The following is a 20,374-nucleotide window of genomic DNA, read 5'->3' as shown; positions in this document are numbered from 1 at the left end:
ACAATTTCATGTTACATGTTAATGCGTTTTTAATTGAAAAAACAAAAGTTTATGGTTTTTACATTTTAAAAATAAAAAACAAACTTTATTATAATATTGCAGTAACCTTTATTATAAAAGTTAAACTTTTCATAATTTTAAATTATATTTTTACAGATAAAACCTGAAATATGTGCGTCACAGAGTGGCATTGATTTATCATGCCCTGACACTCTTATTTTTGCAATAACTCATAAAATACAAGAGTTTAAAACCATGTTTACTTTTATGGTTGTTATATGACAGAAGGTTTTTGAAAATTTTGAAACTTTTGATTTAGTTACAAATAAGGCAATAAAAAAAAAAACTTTTTTATTGTAATCGGTTTCTATCATGATTTATTTTACACAAACCTGGACCTCTTTTTCATAAAAATATATATATATATATACAATAGGGGAAGATGGGGAACATTCGACCACTTAGCTGGTTTTTATTAATTTACAACTAATTTTTGCCAGAAACAATTAAATTTTTTTAGCATTACAAGTAATGGTCTTAAACAAACAAATTAAAAAGATAATGTATATAAAATATTTATTTTTGTTAAATCTACCACTGTTTTAAAGGTAAGCCTCAAAGTGGTCGAATGTACCCCACTGCTGGGGTAGTTTCAACCACTTAGAGGGGTACTTTCAATCATATCATTATTAACAAAATAATAAATCTATAAATTTTCTTTATTTTTAAATGTTTTATTGTACAAATAAAAACTTTCCACAAAATGTATAAAAACAAATAGTAATAGCTATTTTACAACAAGATTTGCGAAATTTTATCGAAATAAAAATAACAATGCCATTCTTTCCGTCTTTGTTGGAGTTGCAGACTTTAAAAGCACTATTTTTTTTCAGGTTGATAACTTTTCCTCTTTTTATAAATTTTTTCCAGATGAAATTTCTCAATCTTTTCCTTTTCAGGAGTGTCATCAAATATTGTTGATTGGGTTTCCTCTTTATTTGTTTTGTCTTTGAGGAACTTTAGGCAAGGGCCGCATTTGTTCTGGAATCAGTTTTTAATTGTTAGAGTTATTCTAGTAGTTGCAAGAGGAATGTGTTTCATTGATAGATAAGGGTGATAAATTATTTTGTAATGGTGTACCTATTACCCCAAGCCTTTCACTTGGTTCTCCCATTAGGGTTCTATTTGTGACATATTTGGGCATAAAATCTTTTTGCGGCTTGTCGTTTAGACAGTGAATTATTGAAAATACTAATAATTGTTTCTTTTGCCACATTTTCATTTCTTTTATTTCTATCTGTTTTTGTTACATATTTTAGAGGAACCTAAAAGATAAGAGAAATAAATTTTCGTGGTATTTTCAAGTACCAGTTGAATGTTCCCCATCTAGGTAGGTCAAATGTACCCCACAGATGTTATATATAAACAAACGCTGTTAAAAGCCGAAATCAATTTTTTTAAGTAAACTAAACACAAAGATTTTTAACTCAAGGTATCATTAAATAATAAACAACAAAAAAGTTTAGGAGATTGGAAAAGAGGTTCTCTGCAGATTATTTAAAACATAAAAAAAATTACCTTTTATATTTATAATTAGATTTTCTTCTATATAAGTACTAATACTAATAAAGATGGATCAATACTTATTTCCTGCGATAGCTTCTTAGCAGACAAATTATGCTTAAGCATTTTAAGTGGTAATTTTAATCATGCTGGGAAATATATGAAAACGTCGAATGTTCCCAGCTTCCCCTATATATATATATATATATATATATATATATATATATATATATATATATATATATATATATATATATATATATATATATATATATATATATATCTTTCTTATGATATAATAAAAATATAGAAAAGTGCTAATTTAATTGAAAAAGTTTAATTTAACTGAAATATTTAATTTAACTGAAACAATTTGTATATGTATTAAGACTAAAATAAAATAATAATTTAAAACATTTTGGAAAATTGAAAAAAAAAAGCAAATTTATTTTTATAAGTCAATATTGTTAAATAAAATTGGTTTGATAAACATTTTGATATTTTTAGGTAAAAAAACATTTTTTACACACCTCCAAAGAACATTCAATAAAAGAATAAATGTGTTGGTCCATGGTAGAACAGAATAAACCAAAATAAAATTGTTTTTTTGATGGATCAAAGACCATCAAAAAAACTTGATCAGAAAAAATTTTGTTGCAATATATCTAGACAAGTATTTTTCATTAAAAAAATAACAAACTGTTAAAACACATACAAATTCTAGTGAAAAAAAACAAGTGTTATCCACCTAAACAAGTGTTATCCACTTGAACAAGTGTTATCCACTTAGACAAGTGTTTTTATCCACTTGAACAAGTGTTATCCACTTAAACCTTGAGAATATCCACAATTACCCACTTGAGAATACATTTGTATCAACTAATTAATATTTTTCTAAGTGTCTGAGTGACACACACTTTTAAAAAAAATAGATTATAAGAAATAAACATTAATATGAAAATAATTAATTCCTTAGTATGTTTTATAATATTTGTAATTATATTGGTTGTATTTGGTAAAATATTGATAACATTTGATAATCATATCAATATTGCAACAAATGCAGTACATTGTTTTCATATTTCTTTATGAGAACTCAAAAAAGGAAATTCAATCAAGAAAGCACTAGAAAAATTTCTTGTTGAATTGAAAAATACTGAGATTTTACAGATATTGTAAAGTGGCTTGGACAGATATGTTTATATTGGTTGGTTTTTCAACAATAATCTTTAAATAAAAGGTATGGTACTAATCCTGAGGATAAAAAATGCAACAATAATGTATTCAAAGAAATTAATGAAACCTAATTTTGTCTCATAAACTTATAAAAATTCTTTAGATTGAAAACGATTTTTAACAAAAAAGCGTTGCAATAGTATCTTTTCACCAATAAAAAAAAGTATTGCAATGGTTTCTTTTCACCAATAAAAGGATAGAAAGGCGGTTTTAGGATGAACCAATTTTAATTTGAAGCGATTTTGTTTATTGGTGTTTACTTGTTAGATTTTCATGGTCATACAATAAAATTTGAAAAATTGTTTGTATATACAAAAGCATATCTGCCTATCTAGATGAATGCTTCTAGGTAGGCACATATTCTATTTGGAAATGCTTTTTTAAGAATTTTGCTCTTTAGTAATTCAAAACTTTCAAAAACTTAAAAGTGTTTGTAATAGTTTCCTTTATCATTAATGTGTATACAACATTCAAATTTATTCATCTCTATCCTAAAAAATCTGAAGAACCTTTTCACAGTGATATATTTCACAGTGGTTGTTAAAAGAAAAAAATTTTTAAATGTAAAGAAATAGTTAAAAAAATTGTAATAGATGCAGAGGCACTACTATGTCTAAAATCTCCCTATTAAAAAAAATGTACTAATGTAACAAATGTATTTTACAAAACTCATATTATGCAGAGCTTCAAAATTTATTAATAATATAAATTGATGTATTGACATTTTTAATGTTCTAAGTTTGTTTTAATGATTTCATATTTAAATTTTCTCATATTTTTGAACAAGCATTTAAAATATTAATTCTAAATTTTTTAATATTTATTTTTAATATTTTGTAAAAACTATTGAAATTCAAGAAATTTGCAATTTATCTTTCTAAATTGCTAAAAAATCTAGATAGGCTTTCATAAACATTTTTCATATAATTTTTTTATTTTGAAGAAATTTAATTTGTTTTGTGCAAAAGCTTGATTTTGATATGAGGAAATGTGCAAAATTGTTAAAGAAAAATGTTTTATTTTGGGAGTTTTAAAAATTGTTACTTGTAATCAGTACAAATAATATAACAAATAAGAACACAAGCACTTTTGGTTTCCAAAAATGTAAAATTTTGAAACACCCTTTATGTACTATTTACTTACTATTATTTTGGAACTATTTAATTACTAAAGATTTTAGAAATTATTATATATATAAATTTAATTTATTTTGAGAAGTGAAGGCAGTGAAACCAAAGAAGCATATACATATTGTGTGTACTTAATAAATATTAAATTCAGGGATCTCGTGGCACCCATTTTTAGAAATTATTTACATATATAAATTTGATTTATTTTGAGAGGTGAAGACAGGGAAACCAAAGAAGCTTATATATATATGTATATGTATGTATGTATGTATACATATATTATGTATACTTAATAAATACTAATTCAGGGCACTTGTGGCACCCATTTTTAGAAATTATTTACATATATAAATTTTTTTTATTTTGAGAAGTGAAGTGAAGCCGGGGAAGCCAAAGAAGTATATTGAGTAGATTAGGGTATTATGAGCACCTCAAATTAAAAATAGAATACTTTTAGAACTATTTATGATAGATCATTTTTGCAAATAAACAATTTTTAGTGATAACTACTCATGATCCAATTAGATATTTGGACACATATCTTTTCTTAAAAACAGAAGTTTTAAAAAAGTAGCAAAAGTGCTTATGTTACCCAGACTACTTGATAATATAAGCACTTTAAATTAGCTCAAAAAAAAAATTAAATTAAAAAAAAAACCAACCTGAAAATTAAAACTAGTTTGTAGAATATAATGGCTTTTTATTAACAAAACTTATGATTAAAAGTTTAAGCTACTTTTAATTGAAACAATACAACTTTGTTTTATGCAAAAAAAAAATATTTTTTTTTTTGTGCTTAACATCTTCAATTTTAGCAAGGCTGCAAGCAACCACTATTAGAGTTGGAAGTTACTGGAAGAGAAAGGATAAGGTTTATAGAGCAGGATAACGATTGACAGGCAACTTAAAAGATTGCATATTATATGACTCAGAAAAACAAGATGAAAGGACTGATGTTCGATGAAAAAAATTAAATAAATAAGAAATTTTGGAGCACTTAGATACAGCCGCAGTAAATGGATGAGACTTTATTGAAAGATTAACACAAGAATGAATTTTGGTAGATGTTACATGATGCGCTAACCCTTTAGAGCAGAGAAGCAACATTATGAAGATGTGATAATGGTTGGAGGTCGGCTGCAAGAGCAGGTCTGTCTATGTTTACAATGCGTTTTTGCACTTTCTAAAAAAGAAAGGGCATCATTTGAAGATCTGCTTAAAATGTGGCAACAGTATTCTGTACATGAACGGATTTGAGATTTATAGAGATAAAGAATAAAATCCTGAAAAAGAAAATAACGAGCACGATAAAGAGATGCAACTTTAGCAGATGCTAATTTTGAAATGGATTTGATATATGGTTTTCGAAAAAGATGGGAAGTAAGAGCTAATCCTAGAAGATGATGTGTAGATGACTCATTCAGTACATTACCGTTCATAAATATAGGAAGATCTAGATTATTGTGATAATAATCAGCTGAAAAAAATTGAGTTTTATCTGAATTAAAGTTCACTGGCCACTGTGAGCCCCATGCTGTAGCAGAAGTGAGATTCTTTTCAAACTCAAATACCCCCTCCAAGCAATCAGACAGTGTTAGCTTCTTATCAAAACAAGAATAAATGGTAGTATCATCAGCGAACAATGCCACCTTAGATGTGAGAATATCTGGAAGATCTTTAATGTAAATTAAAAAGAGTATAGAGCCAAAGATTGAACCTTGAGGAACCCCTTAAGTTTCATGATATGAAGAAGATTGCTGTCCATAAAGTACAACTTTAAAACTACGATTGGAAAGTAAGGGTTCAATAATCTTAAAGATGTTACCAGATACACCAAAAGAAGAAAGCTTATGGAGAAGATGCCAAACTTTATCAAAGCATGCCAAACTTTATCAAAGCCTTTAGAAATGTTAAGAGCGATAGCCTTAGCCTCTCCACTATCTATCTAATGCATAATAAAACTGATTAGTTATTACTGTTAACAAATCAGCAGTAGAACAAGAAGACTGAAATCCATATTGATGATTAAAAGTAAGTTATCAGATTCAAGATGGGAGATAAAGTATTAGTTAATTAAAGGCTCAAAAATCTTGCTTATGATAGGAAGAAGACTTATGGAACCATAGTTATACTAGCATAAAGCAACCCGTAATACGGGTTACGGTCGGTTACTTAATTTATAGTGACTGTTTTCCACAATTTAAAGTTGCAAAACCTTAACTAATACCCTGTAAGAAAAACGCCTTCAAATTAAAAAATTAAACCATCTGTAAAATTAAAATAAATTAATTTACTAATTATTTAACGTTATTTGAGTAATTTACAACTGACATAGGTCATATCAGTGTATGGCAGAACCATTTTCCTAGACATTACTAAGTTCAACACAATACGTTTTTAGTTACTGACACAAAATAATAACACTTCATCATGCCTTAAATTGACGAAAGATTAAAGCTAAATTCTTGTTATATTTTTTGTAACATGAACTTTAATTAATAAGTGAAGTGAACGTAATTTAATTAATAAGTGAAGTGAACGTAAATTATTTATGAATTATTAATTTTTTGGTATCCCCTTGATACATATTTCTTTAAAAAAGGAAATTGTCTTTAAAACAATAAATGCACACATTTAAATAAATTTATTATAAATAACTAAGCAATTGAGTAAAAATACATTTCAAACAAAAAAAAGTTGATTTACAATCAAACATGTGTATAACAAATTGTAAAAAATATGTAAACTTTGATCTTTTATATTGCATTAATGCGTCGTATGACAAACCTAAAATAAATATTGTAACAGATAAGTAGACATAAAAGAAAAACAAAACAAAACAAAAAAAACAACTGGAATACAATTTACCTGCTTTTCGGTAGCCTGTTGTCATACTTAAACTTCTGTCATGATGCAACTTGTCGGTGTTGTTTTACGACGTTATTTCACATTGGCTTTTAGTAAACTTTAGTTAAATTTAAAAGACATAACAATAGATTTAAAGTTAAATTTTAATTAAAAAGCAAAAAAATAAATGCTTCAAAGAGCCAAACTAAAAACATTAAAGATAAAAAATCAAATAGATAGAAATAAATTGCATTTATATAGCTAAATAGTCTTGGCTTATAGTAAATTTTAAAAGCAGTGTTTTCAATAAATTAAACTACCAATTAATTATTTTTAACAAATAGAATGTAGCATCATATTATGATTATTGGGTAGTGAATCAATTTAACTATATTTAAGTTTAATTGGTGAAAAACGAATAAAATTTCAATATAACAAGACAAAAACAAACCAAATATACAACAATATATTATAAAAAGAAATTACAATTAAAAAAAAAAAAAATTAAAAAATTAAAAAAAATAAAAATAAGTCACCGAAGAAAAAACGGCAACAAAAAAGTTATAAATATCTTCACTGATAGAAGACATTTACAACCTTTTGGTTGCTGTTTTTTCTTCGGTGTCTCCCAACACCCCGGTATGGATGAGCCCTCCATTTGAAGGATGGCTCATCCATACCGCCATTACTTTGCCACTTATTGAAGGACCTCTCCGAGAGAGGCCCTGGGTGTTGGGAGCAATATCTTTGGTATTCCTCAAATGTTAATGACTCTAAAATTACAAATAGAAGGATATAATAAAATTTAAAAATATTTACAATTTTTTTTAATCAAAATATAAAGCATAACCTCACCATTTTCACAGGATGAAGAAGATGCTAAAAATAAATTAAAAAAAAGTAAATTAAAAAGAGTTAAACTTGTGAGAAATTTAATTTTAATAAAAATATGAGTAAAATGCAAACAGTTTACAAATGTCATATTTATATTAAATAATTCTTTCACCTATTGCACATATTTCTCCGTAAAAAATTTATAAAATTTAAAACACAGCCCTACCAGTTATGCTTCTACCAGACACTAAAGACAAAATATACCTCAGAATAATTGATAGAATTATATTTACATATAAATAAGTATATAACTATAATTTTTTTTTACCTATTCCCCTCATTTCTTCCATGAAGTTGTCTAAAGTAAGAAAAAAGATAACTGAAGGTAAAACTAATAAAAATTAAACTAAAATTAACTATAAACTAAACCAAAAAACTAAAATAAACTTTAAATTTTGATATCTGTACCTCAGAAGACAAAGGTCCGTTATCCAGTTTTTTGTGAAAATGAGTTATGTATGAGATCTTTTTAGTTTTTCAGTATCTACATAGGTATAAAGACAGTTTTCCTGCAACAATGTGAAACAAAGTTTGGTCAATATGAAGGGTCTGGTGTCCCCACAATGTTCAAAGGAAAAACGTCTGTAGTTCAGAAATGACTTTTCACTTTTTTTATTTAACTTTTTATTTTTGTCAAAATTATATTTCATGTGCCTCAAGACAAATTAAATAAGACAAATTATATAAAACATAAATTTAACCATCAAGAATAAAAAAGCCAATAAAGACTAATTATTTTACTATTTACTCTCTCCTGGACAATTTCTAAAATGTGACAACTGACTTGGACTACTGAGTGTACAGATATAAATGCTTTATTTAACTATACTAATCACATAATTTATACTTAGTTTTATTTCCAACTCTCCTAAAAGAAAAAAGAAAATAAAGCTTAAGTACTTGAAGTTTTAAAATTCCAGTTACAGTACAAATAAACAAATTCCTATTAACAATTATCTAATAGTAAAAACATTGACTTATTTCAGTCTTCAATTCTGTGTCTAAACAATAAAACCACTTAAATGTATAGACGTTAAAACATCTACTTAACTTTTTAAAAATAAATTCACTAAACTAATATAACTAATACCTTAATTAGCTCTCTCTTGATCAACTAAAGAAAATAAATTTTAATTAAACTAACTTGATGTAAAATAATAAGAAGCTGTCTTACTGAGAATTTTAAATTTCTTCTATATTATTGACAATATAATTTTATATATTACCTAAGTTCTTGGGCTAATTGTATAAAATTATAAAAACCTACTGTTTTACTTTTAAGTCAACAACAATATTTTAAAAAACATTTTAGTTACTTTATAAAAAAATAAAAATCCTTTTAAACATACTACCTCTCTCTTCATTGTTGTCAACTAAACAGAAAAAAAAACAAGCAACTGATAGTAAATTTTCCCTTTGGTAGTAGGTTATTAAATAGATTAAATAGATCAAAGATCTATTTTCTGCTCTAACAGTCTACGACCTTATTATTAAACTATAACTATTTTCTACAACCTGGTGTAATTTAACATAGATATATTTTTTCAAATGACAAAAATTATTAAAGTACATTATATAAACATAGAACAAATGTGGATTTAATCCAAAAATATAAAGAACCTTTAGAAAAAAGCTTACTGTTTTTAAATCTACAAAAATTTCCAACTTACATTTTTTTATCTACATTTATCTATAATAAAATATGAATTAATGAGTTACCATTATTTAAAGTTGATCCAGAAGCAACTAAAATAAATTATCAAATAAAAAGTTTATTTATATAATCTTGACGATAATGTTGAAATAAACAATATTTATTGCTTGAAATGTTAAGTAACAAATGTAATTCAAGTATATTAAAATAAATGTACAAAGTTACCTGTTGTGGCTGGTGCAACTGAAGTTATAATTAAATAAAAAAATATTAAATAAAAAAGCTATTTTATCTATCTTATCTATTTTATCCTGATGATTATATTTAAATAAACAATATTTATTGATTCTTTTTAAAATAAATTAAAAGACATTACTATTTGCTGTAAAATAAAATAAAAGACATTACTATTTGCACCAACTGATGATGCTACCACACCTAAATGACAAAACTTATTAAAATATTTAAAACATATTCAATGCTTTAAAAGAATATTCCAAGAAGTTTTTAAATCTACAAAATCTAAGTCCTTACTGAGTTCTACCTGTCTGTCTAAAAATAAAAATTGAGATAAAATTATATACAATAACATTGCTAATGCTACATTTGTACTCAGATAAAATCTAAATGATAAAACTTACTTAAGTCGCTGTCAGCTAGCCTGTCTAAAAAAAAATTTGTATTCTCATTAATCCTAATCTATAATCTATAAATAAACTTACTAATATAAACGATAAATAAACTTGAACTAATATAAACTATAAATAAACTACTATATACTATATAAACTAATATAAACTATAAATAAACTAATATAACTATGTTACTAATATAAACTATAAGTAAACTACTATACACTATATACTTACTAAAAAGGCCTTCAGCTCCTTTTAACTGCTCTAAAAAATGAAAAATACTTGCTTAAATGATCTAAAAAGACTGAAGACAAAACTGAAACACTTTACTAAAAAAGAAACATTGTACTAAAAAAAAATTTTTTACCAGTCATTTTATTTTTAACTTCTTCTAAAAAAAAAACAGAAAAATAAAAACAACGAACAACAAACAAATTTTAGTTTTTAAACAATGAACAACATCAGTTCCTCTTGAAACTAAAAATTTATTAGCTCTAATCGGCTGGAAGACCTTGCTTGAAAGACCGCGTGGAGTAAAGAAACGCTTTTAGAAAAGCCTAGAAAGTTCTTCATTAAAAAAGAAAGTGAAGCGACACTAACACTATTAAATTACAGTATTCATATTTAGAAGGTTAAATAAATTACAGTATTCATGTTTAGATAGTACTAAAAAAACTATTTTACCAGACATTTTATTTCTAACTTCTTCTAAAAAATGAAAAAAGGCTATAAAAATTAGAAAAATAAATTATTTAAATTTTCTATTTTAAACAATGAACAACGTCAATTCTTTTCGAAAATAATAATATATCAGCTCTAATTTGCTTGCTGACCTTACTCGAAAGACCGCATGGAATATATAACCGCGCATTCAAAAGTCTAGAAACTACTTAAAAACTAAGAAATGGTGTATTTTACAGAATACAGAACCATCATTAACAACACGAACATTAGGCGTAACTATGCGCACTATTCATTAGCGTATTAATATTTAGACAAGTAAGATTGCTCTCCAGAATTTTTGAAAATAATTATAACAGATGCTGCTTTTCAGCATGATGGAAAACTAGACTCCAAAAAGCACTTGTTAAATAGTTGTAGAAGTATAGACAACAGCTCCGGAGAACACTTCTGCAAGACTACAACAGGTATGTTGTCTGGACCACAAGCTGTAGAAGAGTCTAAGCAGGAAATCACTTTTGATACAGAAGCTGGAGTAATATGAATGTCAAGCAATAGATCAACCTGTTTGATGGCTAAATCAGGTAGAACGCAACTAGTGGAAGCGAGAGATATTGATGAAAAGTTCGTAGCAAACAATTCAGCTTTGTCTTTAGGTGAGTTGACAAAATGAACCGTACAAAAGAGGTGGAATAACAGATTTGCCCTTATTATAGATACCGTCAAAGATTATCCAAAAGTCACGAGATCCTAATTTGTGTGATGAAAGACAAGATTTCATGACCTTAGAATAGCGAGCTTTGGCATTAGACAAAATCTTTTTACTATTCTAGCTGTAGTAAACAGACAATCTGTTTTCTGTAGAATTGTTTTGCTAATAGATATGAAAGTAATGGTAATGATTGAAAATTGCAACGGCACAATGAGAGGAAAACCACGAAGAACAGTGAGGCTTGACATCGAATCATCGAGGAGGGAATAAAAGATTCTATGCCAGCCTGAATCCACGAAGTTATGTAAGAAGCACATTTGTCAGCCGGAAGGCAAAAGATTTCTACCCAAGTACCATCACAAAGAATATTACGGAAAGAGCTCTAGTCAGCTGGTAGTTGTAAGAGGTACGATGATAGGGGGATTCTGATGATGAAGAAGAATGAAATAATAGTTTTAGAGAGATCAAACGGTGATCAGAAGCACCTAAGGGTGAATGAGGAGAAACTGAGCACTGACTAGGATCAGAAACAAGACATAAGTTGGGTAGAGAAAGTAAATGATTTGGATTGTCTGGAAAGCGAGTTGAAAAGTTGATTATTTTTGTTAAAGATCGAGAAAGGCAAAAGTTGTGGGCCTTAACACCTGCAGAGTCACTGACACTAGATTTATCCAATTTTAATTTATCCAAGCCATTCAGTGTGATATGAATTGAAATCACCAACAACAACAATATTGGCTGAAGGATAAAGTGGAAGGGCTTGGTCAATTTAATCAGAAATAACATCAAAAAGAGTGCAGTCTTAAGATGAAGGAGAGCAGTATAGAACAAAGAGAAAAGTGATAGTGTTAAATGGTGCTAAAACAAAGCACGTAAATGAATAGTCTGTGGATTAAACCTAGTTTCATGATAAATGGGTGAATTCTTACGAATGTAAATGCATAGGCCAAGCTGTGACTATTGGAGTCTTTACGAATTAAAGGAAGATAAAAATTAACACTAAGATCACAAGATGAGACAGCTATACTCAAGTTACTCTCACAAAGAGCAAGTTGGTCTGGTGAACTTTGGAAGAGATAAGACTCAACAGAAGAAAAATTACTTTGAAGGCCACAAATGTTAGTGAATAATAGATTTGGAGAACTTGGTGATGACAATGGTTTTTTGTGTTTTATAGTTTTTGGTACTTTAATCATTTTTGAATTTGTTAAAGAGTTTGACTCAAAGCACAGATTGTACTCAGTATACTATTTAAAATCCAAGCATTTGCCTCATTACTATTAATAAAACCTTAGCCGTAACAAATGGCTTTAAATATGGCTTCGACAATGCACACCCAAATTATGAAAAGGGACACCATCCATGGTACTGTTAGTCATTAGTGAAAAAGAATGAGTTGCCTAATCATAAAGACAGAGGCACAAGCAAAACCTATGCATTGAGTTAATTAGATCCATTGTTCAAAATCCTAAACTGGAAAAAATGTATTAAAAATACATCTGTGCCAGCCTAATAGATGAAGAAGGGGTGCGAGGCTGGTCAGCAGATAGAATCCATTTATTTTAAGTCTTTGCCTTATAGGCCTTTTACTTTACAGTAGTTAGATGCATTTAAAGTCTGCCCATGTTGTGTATTTTTATCAAGACTCCATCTCTAGCCTTTACTCAAACAATAGCCCCAAAGCAGGGGGTGTTTTAAGTCAGTTGGCTTCTCCTAGCCCTTGCCTAAAAATGCATATCATACAAGGCAGCAGGACATGAAGCAGGTTGTACTGGGTAACATGTTACCAGTAGCAGGATAAGCTGACCTTATATGTGTTTTTAATTTGAATTTTTTCAATTTTATTGACTCAAATTTTTAAAGGATAAAAATAGAATTTTTTTGAATTTAAATTACAGAAAGGTTTTGAATATTGTTTAAATATTTAAAATTTTTACCATGTTTTGTTTTTACCACTGCAATTTTAGGACTTTATGCTATGTAATTTTGATGAAAAACACTAGGTAATTTGAGCATGCTCATAATAAACAAAAATGGTATCTTTAAATGAAGTCAAAAATCAATGTTTCTGTTCCTTTTTTTTACAAATAAAAATGAAATGAATTTCTAGGTAACACTTTTCTCTATGAAAAATTAAATTTCATTTCCACATCAAAATATCGCGCCACACATTCTTTTATGCGTACTGATAATATTTTAACAATGCAAAACATTGAATAGTGTCTTAATTAAATGAGAGCTGCTTACTTGCATATTATGTATTAAAGCTTTATATATTATATATTACTGCATATAAATTTACACTAGTTATTCCTGTTATCATCACATAAAGTTGATTCAAAAAATGCAAATCAACTTTATCTTTACAGCTTAGAAATAGAAATCTTAGAAATCTTTTGGTATGCTCATATTACCCTAATCTACCCTATTAAGGATACTTATTAAATATTAAGTTTATGGGCTCCTGTGGCACCCGTCTTAAGCAACCATTTACTTATAAAACTTTATTTGTTTTGATATCGATTATATAATAACTGTTTAAAAAACAAGTTATTCAGAACTAGAATTAATTATATTCATTCAAAATTATACAAATATATAATTTATTATATATTTGTAATTAGATAATTATTTACCTTCTGAAGTGAAATTTTTGATTTTTTTTTAATCATGTCTAAACTGATATTAAAATATTTAACCGGATGATGATGTCAAAACTGATGATGGCGTCAAAACTATAGGTTGCAAGTCTACCTTGGTTTGTATTTCTTAACTCTAAATGTCTGCAAAATTTTGCCTATCTGATGACAGCCTTACTAATAAGCAAAATAACATCAAAAAATTATTTTTTTTAGTAAATCAAATATTACTAGCATAAATCATAAAATATTAGTTACACCTTATTTCAAGGTTACATGGTACAGCAACTGGACTAGTAAAACATTTTTAATTTTAACATTACAATAACGTTATTTTTAAAAGATTTTGTTATTTTATTATAAAGATTAACTACAATACAATATTTATTGTTATTGTATTGGAACATTATACAATAACTTTTTTTTTTTAGATATTGTTATTGTATTATAAAGATGAATTACAATACAATATTTATTGTTATTGTATCACAATATTATAATAATTGTAAATATTGTTATTGTTCCTATCTGTGTCCTTGTTCATTGTAAATATTGTTCTTGTTCCTTGTAAAAATTGTCCTTGTTTCTTATAAATATTATTGTTTAAAAAAAAATTAATACAATAACAATAGTTGTTGTTTCTGTCATTGTTATCATTACAATTACAACAGTTCAAACCCTAGAATAAAATGATTAAAATATATACATTTTTATAATATTTTTAATAACAATAACATTAATATAATAAATTTATAACTTAATTGTGTAGTTGGATAGCTACATTGATTTTTTTTTAATGTTTTGCTCTCCTTTGTTATGTTTTTAAATACTTCTTAATTAATTTATAACTTAATACATTCTTCTTTAAAATCTATACTTTTTTTTCTTCTTTTTTGGGAAAAAGATATCAAAAACAAAATGTTTTTTTTTTAAGGTTTTCAATGGTTCAACTCAAATATGTTTGTCTACTTATGAAAAAAAGTTATATCTTGCAGTAAATAATGAGCAAAAGATTTTGCAATATTACATTCAAAGTTATATGGGTAATTATCAAATGACTTTTAACTTATTTATATGGTAAGACACACCCACATTTCCATACCAATAAATTCACACACATATATATATATATATATATATGTGTGTGTGTGTGTGTGTGTGTATATATATATATATATATATATATATATATATATATATATATATATATATATATATATATATATATATATATATATATATATATATATATATATATATATATATATATATATATATATATATATAAATATATATATATATATATATATATATATATATATATATATATATATATATATATATATATATATATAAATATATACAACTTGAGTTGTTCTTAAAATCGATTATTTTGACACTAAAAAGTATTATTAAGACAATTTTGTTAATAGTGAGTTTAACTTGTTTAATTGGTTTAAATAATAATCATTTATTACTGGCTAACTAAATAAAACTTTAAACAGAACATTAAAAAAAATACTTTTATGTTAAGAGGTATGACTTAAATCTAATCTATTAATTTAAATGTAATTATATATAAAACAAAATATACTCAAAGTTTAACAAAATTAGATTACTAATATTTGTCGTTAAGACAACAAATCGTGTTATATAGTAGGACACATACATACATACATACATACATACATACATACATACATACATAGGCGTAGAAAGAATTTTTTGGTGTTCGAGATAGGTAACTTCTAGACATGGAGCAAACTCCAAACATTTATATGCTTATACTTATGTCAAATAATGACGGTTTGCAAAAAATTGCGATGATTGGAAGCTGGGTACAAAAAAGCCCCAAAATTTTCGCCCCCCCCCCTGCCCCAAACGTAAGAGCATCAAGTTGATGAAGTATTTTTTGTACTATTCTTAACTAGACTTATATTCATCGATAAATTTTAGATTTCATTTTAAAATATTTTAGCGTTCAAAAATTATGACCATATAAAGTTTAAACCCCCCTCAACTTGAGGGGGCTGCAAATTTTATATGATAATAATTTTTAAACGCTAATAGATAATACTATGAAACTTAAAATTTATCGATGAATATAAGTCTAGTTAAGAATAGTACAAAAAATACTTCATCAACTTGTTGCTCTCACGGTTGGGGCAGGGGGGGCGAAAATTTTGGGGCTTTTTTGTTCCCAGCTTCCAATCATCGCAATTTTTTGCAAACTGTCATTATTTGACATAAGTATAAACATATAAATGTTTGGAGTTTGCTCCATGTCTGGAAGTTACCTATCTCGAACACCAAAAAATTATTTCTACGCCTCTGCATACATACATACATACATACATACATACATACATACATACATACATACATACATACATACATACATACATACATACATACATACATACATACATACACACATACATACATACATACATACATACACACATACATACATACATACATACATACATACATACATACATACATACATACATACATACATACATACATACATAGATACATACATACATACATACATACATACATACATACATACATACATACATACATACATACACACATACATACATACATACATACATACATACATACATACATACATACATACATAGATACATACATACATACATACATACATACATACATACATACATACATACACACATACATACATACATACATACATACATACACACATACATACATACATACATACATACATACATACATACATACATACATACATACATACATACAAACATACACACATACACACATACACACAGACATACATACATACATACATACATACATACATACATACATACATACATACATACATACATACATACATACATACATACATACATACATACATACATACATACATACATACATACATACATACATACATACATACATACATACATACATACATACATACATACATACATACAAACATACATACATACACACATATATACATACATACATACATACATACATACTTACATTCATAAATACAAATACTTTGCATTTTCTCTCTTTAGAGGAGTTTCCTAATGTAAATAGATCTTTTGTTGAATCTTCAGAAGATGTTTCAAGTGAAGATGGTGTTGCTTTGGTCCCTATTATTGTTGTAGTTATTATCTTGGCAACTCCAATAGTGCTTGTTGCAATTCTTGTATTTATCCAGTTTGTGTGTAAACGTAAAAAAAGAAATTACGCTATTCGTGAACGTGAATTAAGTCGGAGTCTGCGTTATAAAACTATGTTCTTTGGTTGTTGTGCTACACCAAAGTATCGCTATTCAGCTGACAGGGGTTTTGATAAATTCTTGAATGACGGTTCTTATTGTTCAGATGAAGACGAAAATGAAAATCTTTTTACTAGAAAAACCTAAAAATTTTAATAGAATATAATATATAATTTATACGAATCAATTGATTGTTTATGTTTTGTTTGTTTGTTTATGTTTCTATTTAATTTGAGTTATTTTTCTTGTATTATTTTCTTTGTATTTTCTAAAAACAGAAAAATTGTGGTTTATTTTTATTGATAAAACAAATGTAATTTTATTGATAAAACAAATTAATTTGATATTTTAAATTCATTTTCCATTTTTTATTTTTATTGTTATTTTTTTATTATTATTTGATTATATCTGCAGAAAGCTGTTTAGAAACGGTAATTTTTAGGTAAATAATAAAATAATAAAACGGTAATTTTTAGGTAGATAATTAAACACTGTAATAAGCATTTAACATTTTAAAAGCAACAGATATTGCTTGAAAAGCTGTATGTTCCTTCTCAGATTAAAGTACGTGTCAGGTTTTAAAAGTACGTGCTAATCTGCCTGTTAATTTCAAATTTTTTATTGTTATCTGAACAAGACGATTTCTTAATGACTCACTAATTAAAGACGTTAAAAAGTTGAATAACTTACTAGAGACGGGAATCGAACCAAACCCGATATTCATACATATATATATATATATATGTGTGTGTGTGTCTATATATATGTGTATATATATATATATATATATATATATATATATATATATATATATATATATATATATATATATATATATAAATGTATAATTGTCTCATAACAATGTCCCGACATCCCCTAATGTAAGGTCAATGCTGTTTTGTTTACGGTTTAGACGGTTTATTAGTTTAGACAGTGATAGTATGCGTAATTTGAAGAGAGCTTTTCTATTAATATATTATTGAAGAATGAATAATAGATTTTTATTTTTTTTTCCTTTGCACTAACTATCAACGCTTATTGTTCCTTTTTACCAGTACTTGTCTTTCATCAATGCAGAAGATCGCAATTTTGTTTATTCAGAAATGTGTAATATGGCAGACAAAATTATTTCTTCTTCAACACCTCAGGTGATACGCAAATACTCAGGCCATTATCTGAGGTAAGAAAGTTACTGCTTTTATGTTGTGCGCACTTTAACTGCAACGTTTTGTTTTTTGAAGTTGCAGTAGTTAAAGTATTGTAAATTATTTCAAATAGGGTAGAGCGGAGCATATAGGGACACTTAAGAAACCAATACTAGTTGCGAATAAACTAATCATAGTTGACTGTTTTATAAATTTCATAAAATTCATTGATATAAGAAAACAAAATAAAAAAAAAATCCTATGAACTCTAGTATATATATTTTGCTAGTAACGAAACTCTAGACTAGCCAAATTTTTACATTTAGCAAGTGGTTGAGGCAAAATGGGCAGTTAAAAAGCAGCAGTTATTCGTTAATTGTAACATTTATAAATAATGAATAACAAGACATTTTATTATTTAAACATGTTCAGATATTAAACTCTTAAAAAAGCAACATAGCTATACAAGCCACACGCTCATACATCACAAAAAAGAGATAACAACTAAAATAAAAATAAAAACTTTTTGTGTTATATTATAAAATACCTCTTCTCCACCCTAACCTATATATTATTAAATTGGTAGCTACTACTCGATATAAAAGTTAAACAAAAAATATTATGGATCGCATAAATCACATAAAAAATATCCTGAAACTATTTGGCAACATTTTCGATTAGTAACAATATGCCATTGTAGAGCAAATTTAAATATGTTATATTTATCAGCTTTTCAAATTCTTAGTTCATTTTTATTCACAGCTAAAATTGCATCTCATCACAACTTGGATGATTGATCTTTCTAATGTAATTTCTTATCATCGTTGTTTACATTAAACACAATTAATAATCGAAGTAAAGTTATAAAAATATTTCTTTAAATTTATTACTAATATTGCTTTTCTAAATAAGGAAATAATATTTTAGATTAAAAATAATATCATCAAACTGATTTAAGCATCACAAAATGGTAGTAACACAGTCAATTAAATGAATAACTTTTTGTCCCGATATGCCCCACAAAATTCTTTTTTCTGAAATGAATACTTTTCAAAAAATTTAATTCCATATACTTTTTTAAAACCAGATTCAAAAAGAGGATAAAAATTACTGTCTGAAAAATATAAACATTTTATAAATTTAGCAAATTAGCAATAGTTCAGAATAAATCTTTTGTCGTTGTATCGCTTCAGAAAATACGCAACCTTTGTTTTTCGCAAACTTTTACATTTTGGTACTTTTATGGTATTTCTAAAATCAAAATTTTTTTACAATAATAAAGCCACTGTTGTAAAAAATGACCAAAAACTACTTTGAGCTGACCCGAGAAAACCGCTTTGACAGGGTGAAACTACAATGTTTCCTGACTCCAAAAATGTAAAATTTGAAATCTAACTATTTCGTCCGAGAAAATAATTTTGATTTTTAGTTTTTAGTCCTTTGCACAATAGGGCGAAATGACAGCTTTTTAAATTTTGCATTTTTACAGCATTCAAAAACTCTTCAAAATAAGCATTTATTACTCCAAAACATAACCGTCTAAAATTCACTTGAATAATAGTTTATTCTGACACAACTGATATAGTTTTTCATTAACAAGATGGAAATAATAAACACTTTCTTAAATAATTCTTTTAGTTATTCTAAGCCAAAACACAAAAACAACCTCTTGATTCTAAACACATAAAGAGCAAATGGTACATAAAATAAATTCTTCTCAATATTTGATTCTTCACAAATGCTTGCTGTTGTAGCCCACAACACATGAAAGAAGCCTCTTTGCATACTCAGGATAATTGCGGTCTCTTTTGTATCTCTGCCAATGTGAGCTGAAATTATGATGCATTGATTCTGTTGCCTGCTCACTAAAGATCCCCAAGGGAGCCCTTTTGATCTCAATGAATTGCTTCACATGGAAGAAAACAGCATGAACTTTTGGAGTC

At 26.8% G+C, this 20,374-nt stretch overlaps 1 protein-coding gene and 1 long non-coding RNA gene across 2 annotated transcripts in view; one reads left to right on the top strand and one right to left on the bottom strand.

Annotated features, from left to right (window-relative positions):
• LOC100212200 (peptidyl-glycine alpha-amidating monooxygenase) overlaps positions 1-17,639 on the top strand; it is a 68,890-nt gene extending 51,251 nt beyond the window's left edge. The window contains exons 19-20 of the mRNA XM_065816567.1: positions 14,926-15,034; positions 17,081-17,639. Of these exons, the coding sequence (XP_065672639.1) occupies positions 14,926-15,034; positions 17,081-17,433 (462 nt within the window). The 3' untranslated portion in view covers positions 17,434-17,639. The remainder of the gene's footprint in view (positions 1-14,925; positions 15,035-17,080) is intronic.
• On the bottom strand, positions 8,915-9,744 carry LOC136089251 (uncharacterized). Its single transcript, XR_010642897.1, has 3 exons — positions 9,550-9,744; positions 9,390-9,416; positions 8,915-9,043 (listed from the first exon to the last, which is right to left on the bottom strand). It is a non-coding gene; the product is annotated as an uncharacterized LOC136089251 (long non-coding RNA).
• Positions 17,640-20,374: the final 2,735 nt, after the last annotated feature.

The sequence above is a fragment of the Hydra vulgaris genome, chromosome 13, assembly GCF_038396675.1.
Source record: "Hydra vulgaris chromosome 13, alternate assembly HydraT2T_AEP".
Lineage (NCBI taxonomy): Eukaryota > Metazoa > Cnidaria > Hydrozoa > Anthoathecata > Hydridae > Hydra > Hydra vulgaris.
The sequence above is the reverse complement of the archived record's forward strand: the minus strand, read 5'-3'. Positions and strand labels throughout refer to the sequence as shown.